Source organism: Macrobrachium nipponense, chromosome 3 (assembly GCF_015104395.2).
Source record: "Macrobrachium nipponense isolate FS-2020 chromosome 3, ASM1510439v2, whole genome shotgun sequence".
NCBI lineage: Eukaryota > Metazoa > Arthropoda > Malacostraca > Decapoda > Palaemonidae > Macrobrachium > Macrobrachium nipponense.
In genome coordinates, this window is record NC_087202.1 from 107,459,575 (window position 1) to 107,473,677 (window position 14,103).

Consider the following 14,103-nt stretch of genomic DNA (forward strand, 5'->3'; position numbering starts at 1 on the left):
TGAGAGTAGTTTCCAATTTCTCGAATATGCCTGGTAGATATCCTTCGTCGCCCATAATCTCTTGTGGTCACTAATCGCTGGTACGGACAGAGGTATTTTTTTTGGGAGATGAAAACCAGATGTCTAATGGCTAAAAGCCTAATGTTTTGAGTAACAAAATCCCTTCTCTAAGAAAATCATTTTTCATCTTCCCTTTTCTCCTTTCTTCCTTATATCCGTTTCGTGCCTTTTTCTTAAGTATTATTAAGTTATTGTCTTTTGTAATAACAATCACTGTGGCCCACACTATTACACACACATATATATATATATATATATATTATATATATATATATATATATATATATATATATATATATATATATGTATATATATATATATATATATTATATATGTTTTATATATATATATACAGTGTCCCCCGTATTCGCGGGGGATGCGTACCAGACCCCCCCGTGAAATAGTTAGAACCCGCGAATGTTTGGAACCCTTATAAAAATGCTAAAAACTGCCTATTTTGTTAGTTAAAACTCAAGAAAAACCCACTAAAAATTTTCCTACATGGTTTTTTTAATAGTTTTTATCACAAAAAGTGCATTTTATGATGAAATTCATCAAAAAAAACAGGAATTTGTGGATATTTATCATAGAAAAATACCGCGAATATATATATATATATATATATAGTATATGTATATGTATATGTATATGTATATGTATATGTATATATATATATATATATATATATATATATATATATATATATATATATATATATATATATATATATATATATATAATATGCAATTTTCGTTAAAAGCAATGCTTTTAGTGGCATCAATAAGTTTCTTGCAGGTATCTTCATACTGACGAAGTTTTTTCCGATTCTCGTTCGTCAATTTCTGGTGAAAAATACGCAGACTTCCTTCTTCTATTTATTGAATTTTGTCACGACAGCTGTTTCGCCTTATGGCAATATAATAAACTGCTCAAAAGCTAGCCTTAGCCGATATGTAGATGGAGGGCAATAGCCAGGATGCTGGACCAGGAAAATATAATTAATCACTCAGGCGCCTACACACCTAGACAAAGAGACATGCATGTATGAATGAGATCTAAGGTATAGGCAATGAAATCCCTACAAACGATGTAAAATATAATGAGGACTAGAGTAGCACGTGATAAAAAACCCATGAAAGGTAAAAACAATGGAAGATTTCTCGGTATAGAGGACCGGGAAATCTAACCAGACACGAGGCGAGCCGCTAGCTGCCATGCGCCAGACCAGGCGGCCTTATTTCGGACCTAAAAAACGGTAAATAAGGGCCCCTGACTGACAAAACTAAATCCAGACCTTTCGGGTTACTTAACTTAGCTGCGGCGATAGCTGCGCTCCATGACGGAGATAAATCCAGGGAAATAGCACAAAAACACAGAGCAAAAGATGGCACGTGTTACTTCTAGTCGGGTAACGAAAAGGATGACCACCAGAGGCGCGGCAGTCGGCGTGGTGCGGGGCGTAGTAGTAGTAGTTGCCGTCCTTGCCTATGGATCGGCTCTCTCAGGAAGGGGATTTTGGTATAGGAGAGTTCTAAATGGCAAGAGGTTCGTGGTAGTGGTCTCACTCGCCCCAGATACCATACCGACACCCTCTTTTTATTTAGGGTGAGCGAGTCAGTTATTCTGACATCTTCCTGATTTTGTTTTCTCTGGTATATGTTAGCTTCATTTACCTTAGAAATAATGACCTTAAGGATTATTTCACTGGGCGACACGAACCCTCGCCCAGAAATAGATTTTTCCTTCGTCAAAATGACAATTTGTCTAAAATTGCATTTTTCCTAACTATACAAACCTGAGGTCCTTTTACAATAGGAAGGTACTAGCGGCAGCTGGATAGGTCGTAAGCTTTCGAACAAGGGGTTCGGTAGTTGAACTGCTTGTCCGACAGGCGCGCGCGCGCGACTGGGAGGTAAACAAATCACTTTTGCTTTTGGCCCAAGCAAAAACTGCAGAGTGAGGGGTGGCATGAGGTGGGGCTATGTGTAAAAGGACCTCAGTTTGTATAGTTAGGAAAAATGCAATTTTAGACAAATTGTCATTTGTTCCGACACGGCATACAAACCTTCTTCGGTCCTTTTACAATAGGAAGGACTCATTCTTGGTGGGTGGAATCTGAGTTCTTTTTGTGAACAGACTGGTGCCGGTTCGCCCAACCTTGGAAGCCTCCCTGGTCGTTTAAGAGCGAGGGAGGGATCCAAGCCTCTGTCCGTATTGATCGGGGGTGCACCGCAGGATCATGGTCAGACCTCTGGACCGAGTACTAAGAGAGAGGCAAGCGTATCTCTTCGTACCAGCAATGTAAGAACTTGTTCCTGTACAGGAGCAAAGTTAAGTCATGGTTTTGACTCTTGTAGGCATCCACTTCCCCCCCTTGTAGAAGGAAGTGGTGGATATTCTGCTCCCATCCCTCGTGAAAGGGATAGGATGGGGCTCTGTCATATAGCTCACCGGCATCTCGTCCTTATCCAGCAGGGTGATGACCGTATCCCTCTACCCACAGGTAGGTAGAGGGAAGAAAAAGATAGAAAGAGAAGCCAGTCACTTTCTCATCACTATCTATTCATACAGTCACACCAAGGACTCGATGCTGTTCAGCCTGCTAGGGTCTGGTTAGCTAGACGACGTGTTGAGCAGCCACCACACGGGTCCTAAGGAAACCGATCCAAGGACCTATGGGCAATATCCAAGAGGTATAAGGAAGTTGCCGGTGGTCTGGTTGTACCAGACCCCTGCCTTCCATACCTGCGCCACGGAGAAGTTCTTACGAAACGCCAACGAGGGGCCAATTACTTCTGACTTCGTGAGTTCTCGGACGGGACGTACGGATGTCGTCACTACCATCAGCCTCATACGCCCTCCTGAAGACCTCACGCAGCCAGGGACGAAAGAGTGTTCTTGATACTTCTTTCTTGTTGACCCCGTTTGCTAACGAAGAGGCGTCGACACTCAGGCCCGAGGTGTCGATTCTCTTCAGATAGCGCCGTAGCGTCCTCCCAGGACAAAGCAGCATCTCATCCACATCATTATCTGCATGACGCTCCCGTACTCTCTTCGCCGATGCCAGGTCCAGCAAGACGAGGGTCATTTGAGTTCCCTGGGTTGGCAAGACCTTTCGAAGCTGCTCCTAAGCAAGGAGATCTCGAACGAGTTCGAGATGTCCAATCCCGTCAGTTTCAGGAGGAGCGACAAGGCGGCTCTGTATCCTTTGGACTGTGGGAACTTAGAGGAGCTTCCTCGGCGAAGAAAAAACGAGGAAAACCGCTACCTGCTGAAGAGTGGCTCTGAGAAGAGATAGGCCCCGTCTACGACACCAACCACCGAAGACGGCCCACTTCCCCTGGTACACAGCTGCAGAGGACTGACGGACGTTTCCAGCCATCTCTGTTGCTGCGCTACGAAAAAAGCTTCTCGTTCGCAAGAGAAGGTGGATAACAGCCAGCCGTGAAGACGTAGGGACTGGACTGCTCGGTGGTACCGCTCGACGTGTGGCTGGCCGAGAAGGTTGTGCCAATGGGGAATCTCTCTCGGTTCTCTTGCGAGAAGAGCCAGCAGGTCCGGATACCAAATGGCCTGTGGCCCATTTGGAAGCCATCAGGATCATCCTGACATTCGGGATGACCAGTGCTCGACTGATCACCTTGCGAATCAGGCTGAACGGGGGAAAGGCATAGGCGAAGAGGTTGTCCCACGGGTGTTGAAGAGCGTCCTCTGCAGCTGCCCATGGATCCGGCACGGCCGAGAAGAACACCTGGAGCTTCCTGATGTGCCGGATGGCGAACAGATCCTCGACTGGTCGCCCCCACAGGTCGAAGAGCCTTTCCGCCACGTCCTGGTGTAGAGACCATTCGGTCCTTATCACCTGATCCCGACGGCTGAGCGTGTCTGCTACTACATTCCTTCCCTGGAATGTAGCGTGCCGACAGCTCTATTGAGTGTGCCTCGGCCCACTCGTGCACCTGCCGAGTCAACTGATACAACGGGAGAGACACTAGGCCCCCCCTGTTTGTTGACGTAAGCCACCACCGTGGTGTTGTCGTACATCAACACCACTGAGTGTCCCATCAAGCGGTCCTGGAACTCTTGGAGAGCAAGGAAACGCTGCCTTAAGTTCCAGTACATTGATGTGAAGGTGCTTGTCGTTCTCGTACCACACTCCTGAAGTCCGCAAACTCTTCCAGTGTGCACCCCATCCCTCGGTCGATGCGTCTGAGAGCAGCTGCATGTCCGGGGGGAGAGTGCGCGGAGGCACTCCTCTTAAGGGGTTCCTGTCGTCCAGTTCACCTGGCTAGGTCCTGCCTCACCTCCTGTGTCAGTGACCATGGAAGGCTTGGGGGATCCGTCGCCTGTGACCAACTCTCCTTTGGCCTCCCTGAAGAGACCGCAGGTGAAGACGCCCGTTAGGGACTGGCTTCCCGAGTGACGACAGGTGTCCGATCACGACTTGCCATTGCTGAGCTACCTGTTCCTGCCGAGACAGGAAACTGGTTGGTCTGCCTCCCTGAATCTGCTACCGTGTCGATCAGCATACCCAGGTACTTCATCCTCTGCTTGTGCTCGAGATCGACTTTTCGAAGTTCAGAACGATCCCCAGATCGCGACAGAACTCGAGCAGTCGATCCCTGTCCTGTAGCAACTGCGAGCGGTAGCTCGCCAGGACTAACCAATCGTCGAGATACCCCATCAGACATATCCCGTGCGAATGGCCCCAAGCAGACACCAGAGTGAACACTTGCGTGAACACCTGTGGGGCGGTTGAGAGACCGAAGCAACGTGGCCTGAGCTGGTACACCGTCCCGTCGATGGATTGAAGCGGAGGTACTTTCCGAAGGACTGATGAATGGGTATTTGTAGATACGCATCCTTCAAGTCCACTGAAAGCATGAAAATCGTTCTCCCTGATAGAGTCGAGCACTGAGCGTGCCGTCTCCATCGTGAACGGGTCTGGCGAACCAACCGGTTCGGGGGAGAGAGATCTATCACTGGGGCGCCAGCCTGTCGTAGACTTTTCCACCAGGGAGAGTCGGCTGTAAAGCCCGGTGACTGATCCGTACCGATTTCTACAGTTCTCTTGCTCAGCATGGTCTTGATCTCCGTCTCAATGCTACGTCCTTCGATGCCCCTGGAACGTACGCCTGCTGTTGGACCGGGTCCCAATGGCTGGCCAGGCACCCCCCCACTTCCGGCAGCAGGTGAGGGGGAATGCCGTCCTTCCACTGTGAACGTCGTCTGGTTTGGGGCTGATCGAGACCTGACAGGAGAGAGCCGATACCGCTCCGACTCATTCCAGTCCTCGTCGAGGTCGAAACCTCAGGAGGACCGAAGGGATATATAAATACGATGTCCGAAGACACGTAGAAACGCCTCTGTCGCAGTAGAGGAGGTGAAGGAGCTTGTTCGACGTACCAGAACCGAGAGAGCCTTCTTGTCCGGAGACGAGAGACTACCTGGCTCAACCCAGTCGGCAAGCTCCGATCGCGGCAGACCCACCGTCGATTTGGATTCCCTCTCGGGCCCCAAAACGACTCGAGCCGAGACGTGGCTCTGCTGGTGGGAGCGGCGATCCTTCCCCGAGGTCATTGTGCTGACGAATCAGCGCCGTAACCTCGGCAAAGTTCCTCTGGATCTCGGAAGTCACAGCATCTTGAGAGTGGGACCGTTAAGCCCTTCGAACAAGAGGCCTATTCCGAGAACCTTCCTCCTAAGAAGGGGAACAGCGACAGCCCTCTCGGTCTTCCCCATCCACTTGTGCATACGTCCTGGCCGGTCCAAGAACCGTGCCTGGCACGTAGGGCGTCGTGGTGGGATCATGAGGGGCGCACCCCTCACGATCACTCCTCAATACCTCGCTCCTCCCGGTGTAACCCGAGGAGGTTGAAGGTACGGGGAGAGGCAGACCTGACGCTCCTCGCTCGCTCGCTGGCAGAACCAGCAGGCTTGGAGGGCTGCAGGCGATCGTCAACCCGCGGTGACGATCGAGCTGCAGGCCTGGTCGAACCGTCTCGCTGTGAGAACGGCTGGACTGAGCACAGCGGCCCGATCTCGAGTGTCAGAAGAGCTGGTGCTGGTTGCCGTACCCGATCGCTCTCTGTGAGAGCGACGGTCAGGCGACCTGCAGGCTCCACTGTCGCAGTGGAGGACCGGTTGCTTGTCCTCACGGCACGTCACGTCGCTGGTTCCAAGCCGTGGCTGGCACCGGCGAACGGGTGAGGACCTCTTCCCAGCCTCAGCCCGTGGTCGGTCGTGGACCGTCACGTCCCCGGGTAGCCAGCTGTTCACCGCGAGAGTGAGAGCTGGTCTGGTGAGAGTCGCATGAGCGGCTGTCACCAGTCTTCCGCCCCGTGCCACGTGAACCTGACGCTGAGCGGACTCAGAGGTCTGGGTTCCTGGCTGCACGGTCGCTGTAGGCGACCGTATCACTCGGTACCTCCCGGCCGCGAAAGAGGCCGAGACGGACCCTGATGCAGTGGCAGAACCACTGACACCAGGCGAGGAAGTACCGGTGTTAGCCGGTACCCCTCTAGGTCCCCGTAGTCTTCTTCCTTGCGGAAGAAGAGACGGGCCCCCGCTCCGAAGGAGCAGGAGGACCAGCGGAAGGAACCCTCCCGTCCCACCGAGGTGAGACGGGTGGTCCCGAAGAAGCTCCCGAGGAAGGCTTTCTTAGGAGGGAGGAGGCGATCTTCTTCTTCCTCGGCTGTAAAGCCTTAGAAGTCGAAGGGGCAAGAGGCGGCGGCCGAACGACGATGAAGAAGATGAAGACGACGACCACGACACCTTCCATCCTTCTTTCTTCGTCAGCTTCCTCAGGACAGACGTAAGATCTGCTATCCAGGGCGGAGCCGGGGCTGCTGTAGCCGAAGCCACAGGGCCCGGACGCACCTGCTAGCGACAGACCAAAGTCTGGGGTAGTACCACCACGAACAGGGACGACATCAGCAGGTATGGGCATCTCAGGAAACAGCAGGCACGGCCAGCACAATCACGGTAGGGACAGCCACCAGCGGCAGGACAGCCAGCGCAGCAACGGCAGGAACAGCCAGCGCAGCAACGGCAGGAACAGCCAAGCGCAGTAACTGCATGGGACCGTCAGCCCACCAGAATCCGGCATGGTACGGCAGGGCTAGCACCGGGGAAAACACAGGAAGTGGAAGCAAGCAGCCAGCAACATCCTGGTACCGGCGGCAGGTCCAGGGGCGAGTTCTAGGGCAGCGGAAGTGTGGTCGCTGCAGCGCGGCAACCACGAGCGGCGGCGGCACGCCCCCCTCGGTCGTCCGGCGAACGGCACTTCACAGCGGCTGTAGGCAAGACTGTTACCACGTGAGGCGAGTACACCAGGTGAGGAGGGACGTCGTCACCTGGTTGCGTGGTCACCACTCCATGGGTGACCGCAGTAGGCCCAGACATAGAACCGCAGCCCCTGGACACCAGCACGCTCTGCAATTGGAAGGACGCCCATACCTCACCAAGGTCCACGCTCGTGGCAGTAGCACCTGCGGAAATAATAGTAGTAGCGATTAATGGGGGGGAAATCCCCTCGTGCGGGGGTTTGATCCCTCCCGAACGAGTGGAAGACCCCTAATACAATTGTACATCGGGCACCGAGCGCCCTCCCCCGCGCTCGACGGATCGGGCGAGGAGAAGAACGCCGATAACCTCCCCCCCCCCCCCCCCCCCCCCAAGGGGAAGAGCCATCTGTGGGAACTGAGCGGGGGGGGGGTCTCGTTCCCCACCCCCGCACAGCACCCATGTACCCAACAACAAAATAAGAGCCCTAGAGCAATCGTGCCATCGGCACGAATACAAGGCATAAGGATCAATTCCCTGACTGATCGGAACTTGAACCAAATAATATTGATGCAATCAATAATAAGGAACAAAATGAAAATGCATCTTGCAAAACGATTCACTTCACAATGAATAAGGGCTCGGATCGAGCGCATTTGCGCCCTCGGTACCGAGCGCAAGGTGAAAGGTTTCATTTCTTACCTTTATGGATCAAGGTTTCTGGAAACCTTGATCCATAATGAATTGATGCAATCAACAAATATATGAAAATGAAAAGACTACTGCGCTTGCGATTTCACTTCATACAAATACAAAAGGGGAAGGATCAATTCCCGTGAATAGCGGAACATTGATCCCCAGTCAACAATGCCAAATCTCAATAAAAAAATGAAAATGAAAAAGAACTGCACTTGCGATTTCACTTCATTCAAAATAAAAAGGGGGAAGGATCAATCTCCGGGTAAGCTCGGAAACTGATCCAAAATGAGTATTGCTACAATAAAAAATAATATATGAAAATGAAAAAGAATACTGTACTTGCGATTCCACTTTCATACTGAATAAGTTTCCGTGCCGAGCGCATTCGTTCGGCAACGGGCATACAGGTCAAAAAAATATAAATGAAAAGAGCACTTACTTACGATTTTCATCTACACATTTCCAACCCAATATACGCTCGGAGCGAGCGCTCCCGCCCTCGGCACCGAGCATACACAATACGAGGATCATTCTGGGAAAATGGATTCCCGCAATTACGCCCTTGCAGTCCCGGTGCACTCGGGGGTAATCGGAGGGCGTTGTGAACCAAGATCCGTTTAATTCACAATTGAATTCAATGAAATGATTGTACTTACAATTTCAGTTTCACTAGATACATAGAAAAAGAAAAACACAATCATGCGAAAGCAAACGACGATGAAGCGGGCAGAGAGCGATGATACACGTCCACACGCCAGCAGGCCGAAAGCAAAAGTGATTTGTTTACCTCCCAGTCGCGCGCGGCGCGCTGTCGGACAAGCAGTTAACTACCGAACCCCTTGTTCGAAAGCTTACGACCTATCCAGCTGCCGCTAGTACCTTCCTATTGTAAAAGGACCGAAGGTTTGTATGCCGTGTCGGAACAAATCCCTTTTTTGATAGATGTAGCATATTAGCATAATTTCATACGCAGTTTAGCATTAAAGAGATCTGATAACACAAAAGAACACTGACTAGAGGAGGTTGACTGAAAAAGTTTTGTTTACAAAGATTATTCGGCCACTCTGGTCGAATCCTGTAATTTTGTTCGAACTCTAATGCAAAGGTTACTCAAAATTGGTGTTGAACCCTTTTATGTCGACTTCTAATATGGTTGAGGTCCGGGGTTCTACTGTATCTAGTTAGAAAGGAATGGAATTTACTGAGCAATTATCTAGAGGTCAACTGTTCTTGCTGGCCACAAACAATTGACCGTATGTGTGCCTAAAGCCTCCACAAAATTCTGAGGTACACATATTACTCTGATGGCCAGCCTTGACTTTCATGAGTGAGGGAGTCTGACAACTCATTAAATCTCCCCTGTAGCAAGTGTCTATTAAATCACTTCATTTCTTGATTCTTTCTAATAAACCTTTCGCCACTCCTGTGCCTTGACTGGCATTAAAGCATTTATAACATAATGAATTATCAACCAGAATTATGAATAAAAAAAAAACTAACTTACCCTGAAATGTGGTGTTAATAACAGACGCATTCTTGGCAAGCTTATTTAACTTGGAAATTCCATGAGAACTGCTTGTTTGTAATTGTACCTGAGTCACATATCCATTTGTAAAGGAATATACAATGCCTGTTTCCTGCAAAATATACAAAACAATTGAGTGTAATAAGCTAAATGCTTTCTGTAAAATCTTCGCCCTAAAATGTTACAAAAATGACTGAGCTATAAAAAATCTATTTGTACAACTAAATGTCACACTGTATTAAAATGCATAAAAAACAACACTACAGAAAATAATCAAGGAGCAATAACGACTGTTAAAACTTTGTTGCTTACCTGTCCAATCCAGCAAACACTTGACCATGGCCTCTTTGCCTTGTTGAGAGTATCGCATGATAAATACAGTGGGATGTGCATGATACATCCCTGAATCTAATTACTGTTTGTATTCAAATCCATGCACAAGATTTCATACCTGAAAACAAGGACTCCAAATGATAAAAAGTGAAGTTGTAATTATAATTTAAATAAACATCTTTTTGTCAGTCATGCAAAAAATACACACACTCCCAGCAAGAATTTTCATAGAAAAAACAACACGCCTGAAAGTTTCAATTTAAGGATTAATCATGTCAAAAATAAATTGTAGAATTGCCAACTTCCTAATATATAACTCACCACACATGAATTTTGGCCTATAAAATCTCATATGAAAATGCATCTCTCACATTAAGTCTTAAACTGTCATTTGTTCAATACATATTTTCTTACAAACAAAGGAAATGATAGAGACTAGTATAGAAATATTTATATACACCATATTTATGTACACCTCACTCAGTATAGACATCAACATTTTATCATTAACATGCCAGTGGTTTTATAACTTTACTATCCCACTGGTGGCTATGCTGATCTTATTTTATTCTAATATTATTAATCAATTTTATAGTATTTTTCTAAATTTAAAGTAATTATTGTATTAATTACTGAAGATATGGGAAATTATAAAAAATTAACAAGCTCGTGTACATATTACAGTCTGCAATATGTAGTATGTACACTCCTGCTGAAATACATCAGTAAAACAAGCCTTAATAGTAAGCATCTTTTGACAATCATAACAAATAAATCTTTCACCAAATACTAAGCAGAAGCTGAAATTGCTAGAAATACAATCTTTCTTATTTTAACCCTTTTGCAATATGTATACCAACGACAAAATGACAAATTTTCAAATACAATTTGTATTTTTCATAGCTACAAGCCTGAGGTCTTAACAGTAGGATAATTTCTAGTGCCTGGCTGGATCCAGTTAAAAAACAGATGAAAGCAACTAATCTTGTGATATCTGGCAACGCATGCATAGATCGGGTGAAGAGTGGTCAAGGACCACTCACCTATGCCAACGCATCAGTCTTTCCCAACTCAGGATATCTTAACACATAAGAGGGGCGGCTAGAGGCAGACAGTATAATTTTAAGACCTCGGGTTTGTAGCTATGAAAAATGCAAATTGCCTTACAAAATTTATCATTTGTTCATATGCGAACAAACCTTTGGTCTTAACATTAGGTTAGACTCATACCTGGAGGGAGGTACAAGACATACTAAACCAACTGGGGGCCTACCCACCAGTCCAGCTTCCAGAAGAAATGACTTCTGGAGAGGGACTGAAGCCCGTTGAGAAACTAGATAAATTGATATCTAACCACACAGACCCTGAGTGAAATACAATGATATATGGGAGAACCATTGTATAGGGAACCAAAGAGAAACTTTGACTGTCCAATAGCAAACCAATACTCCAGGGTTTGTACTACTCCCAACTCCTACTTGCCAAGGAGTGAAGCATATGCTACCGAATAGAGGGTTTGTTATTTGTATATTAAGCGACCACACTATCAGTATGACTACCTTACTCACCTGTATCAGACCAGTCCAGCGAATGACATGTCTATTCCTTAACCCGCCCGAAGAAGAAGGAAAGGTACAAGAGAAAGAAGGAGACCAGCCAACTCACTCATTCTCTCATCCACACAATCAACTTAGGTAAGATACAAAAGTGCCCAGTTAAGGGCAACTATGAGTTACACAACCTGTTGGGCAACCACCACAGGACCCAGGGAAAACATGTATGCACATTTGTGGGCAACATCCTTAAGATAGAAAGAGGTGAACGTGGACTGGCGTAACCAAGTACCAGCGCTCAGCACTCTATGTACAGTCAAGTTCTTTTTGAAAGCCAGAGAGGGACCAATAACCCTAATGTCATGCGCTCTAGCCTGCACAGACGTGGTGGTGGAATCATCAAGAGTCAAGTATGCCTGTCTGATGGCTTCCCATATCGAAAGAGAGATAGTAGTCTTAAGACACCTCTTTCTTCGTACAGCCTGTGCTAACAAAAAGTCTGCAGCAGCCTGGTCTAAGGTATCGAGTCCTTTAAGATAGCAACGCAGGGCCCGGACAGGGCACAACAAAAGCTCTTGAGAACCACTACCCACAAAGTCATTCAGTGATGGAATGGAAAAATAAATGAACTTGTCATCGTGCACTGAAGGATTTTGGGTCTTGGCCACGAATTCCGGGACAAATTCGAAGGACACTGACCCCCAACCCCTGGTGTGCTTCACATAGAACCAAGGAAACATCCCACATCGGAGGCTAAGGCAAGTTCCCTGGAAGAGATGTTGATACCTCTAAGGCGTAACACCAAACTCAGGGTCGCCCTGTAGCCTCTAATGGCAGAAAGAGACAAATGTTTCTCGTCTCTGAGGAGGGTTAAAAAGTCTGCTATTCTCTGAATAGACGTTGCAAGTGGAGAAAAACCCTGCTCACAAAACCAATCACAATGGATCGCCCATTTGCCTTGGTAAACCGCGGAGGTTGACTTTCTGAGACTGCTGGACATATGCCCTGCTGTTCTCTGAGGAAAGCCTCTCGCTCGGAGGAGACACTAAATAGCCTCCAACCGTGAAGAGACAGGGATTCTACTGACTGGTGGAACCTTTCCGCATGGGGCTGACACAGGAGACAAATGTTTCTCGTCTCTGAGGAGGGTTAAAAAGTCTGCTATTCTCTGAATAGACGTTGCAAGTGGAGAAAAACCCTGCTTACAAAACCAATCACAATGGATCGCCCATTTGCCTTGGTAAACCGCGGAGGTCGACTTTCTGAGACTGCTGGACATATGCCCTGCTGTTCTCTGAGGAAAGCCTCTCGCTCGAAGGAGACACTAAATAACCTCCAACCGTGAAGAGACAGGGATTCTACTGACTGGTGGAACCTTTCCGCATGGGGCTGACACAGGAGATGTCACCAAGGGTTAATCTACCTCGGAACCTCTGACAACAATGACAGCAGATCTGGGAACCATTCCACCTGAGGCCACAGAGGGGCTACCAAAGTCATCCTGAGACCCTGTAAACTCATTAGCCTGTTCAGAACTTGACTGATCAAACAAAACGGAGGGAAGGCATTCACCTCCAGGTTGTCCCAGGGATGTTGGAATGCGTCCTCTACTAACGCTAAAGGATCTGGGACCACTGAACAGAATATCTCCAGCTTCCTGTTGAAGCGAGTTGCAAAAAGGTCCAGCATGGGTCTCCCCCAAACTTGAAAAAGCATGTCTGCTACCACTTGATGAAGGGACCACTCTGTGCCTAGAATCTAATCCCAACGACTGAGTTTGTCTGCGACCACATTCCGCTTGGCTGGGATATACCTGGCTGATTGCTCTTCCGAATTGCTGACTGCCCACTGGTGAACCTCGACGGTCAAGGCGTGAAGTTGACGAGAAACCAGGCCTCCATGCTTGTTCACATAGGCTACCACCGTGGTGTTTTCCGACATGAGAACAACAGAATGACCTCCTACCTTCCCCCAAACTCCTTCAGACCCAGGAAGGCTGCCTTCAACTCCAAGACGTTGATATTTGCTGCTTGTCCTCCAAACTCCAAATGCCTGAAGCATTGAGGCTGCCTAAATGAGCCCCCCAACCTGTGGGGGAGGCGTCTGAGAACAGAAGGAAGTCCGGTGGAAGAGATCGCAGAGGGACACCCTTCGAAAGATTCTGGTCGTCCAACCACCAACGAAGGCCTTCTCTCACTTCTAGAGACAGAGGAACCTTTAACAGGGGTAAGTCCCCCGCCGGACACCAGAATTCTCCCAGTTTCCATTGCAAAGACTGAAGATGAAGATGCCCATGAGGGACCAGCTTCTCCAAGGAAGACAACACTCCCAGAAGAACCTTCCACTAATGAGCTGACTGATGTGGTTCCGACAGGAAGTCGCACGCCACTACCCGCAACTTCTCCAATCTCTGATCCGACGGGAAAACTTTTGCCACCGTCATATCGATGACCATGCCCAGGTAGAGAATCCTTTGACTGGGTACAAGGTTTGACTTTTCCTGGTTGACTATGATGCCCAGTTCCAGACAGAACCGAAATGGACAATCCCTGTCCTGCAGCAGCTTTTCCTTGGAAACTGCCAAGACCAACCAATCATCGAGGTACCTCAGCAAATGGATCCCCTGAGCATGGGCCCAACTTGACACAA

The 14,103-nt window shown here is 48.1% G+C and overlaps 1 protein-coding gene across 1 annotated transcript in view; it reads right to left on the reverse strand.

Moving 5' to 3' along the window:
• Positions 1-10,048, reverse strand: part of LOC135222472 (ciliogenesis and planar polarity effector 1-like) — a 31,053-nt gene extending 21,005 nt beyond the window's left edge. The window contains exons 1-2 of the mRNA XM_064260558.1: positions 9,881-10,048; positions 9,548-9,680 (exon numbers count right to left, since the gene is read on the reverse strand). Of these exons, the coding sequence (XP_064116628.1) occupies positions 9,548-9,680; positions 9,881-9,961 (214 nt within the window). The 5' untranslated portion in view covers positions 9,962-10,048. The remainder of the gene's footprint in view (positions 1-9,547; positions 9,681-9,880) is intronic.
• Positions 10,049-14,103: the final 4,055 nt, after the last annotated feature.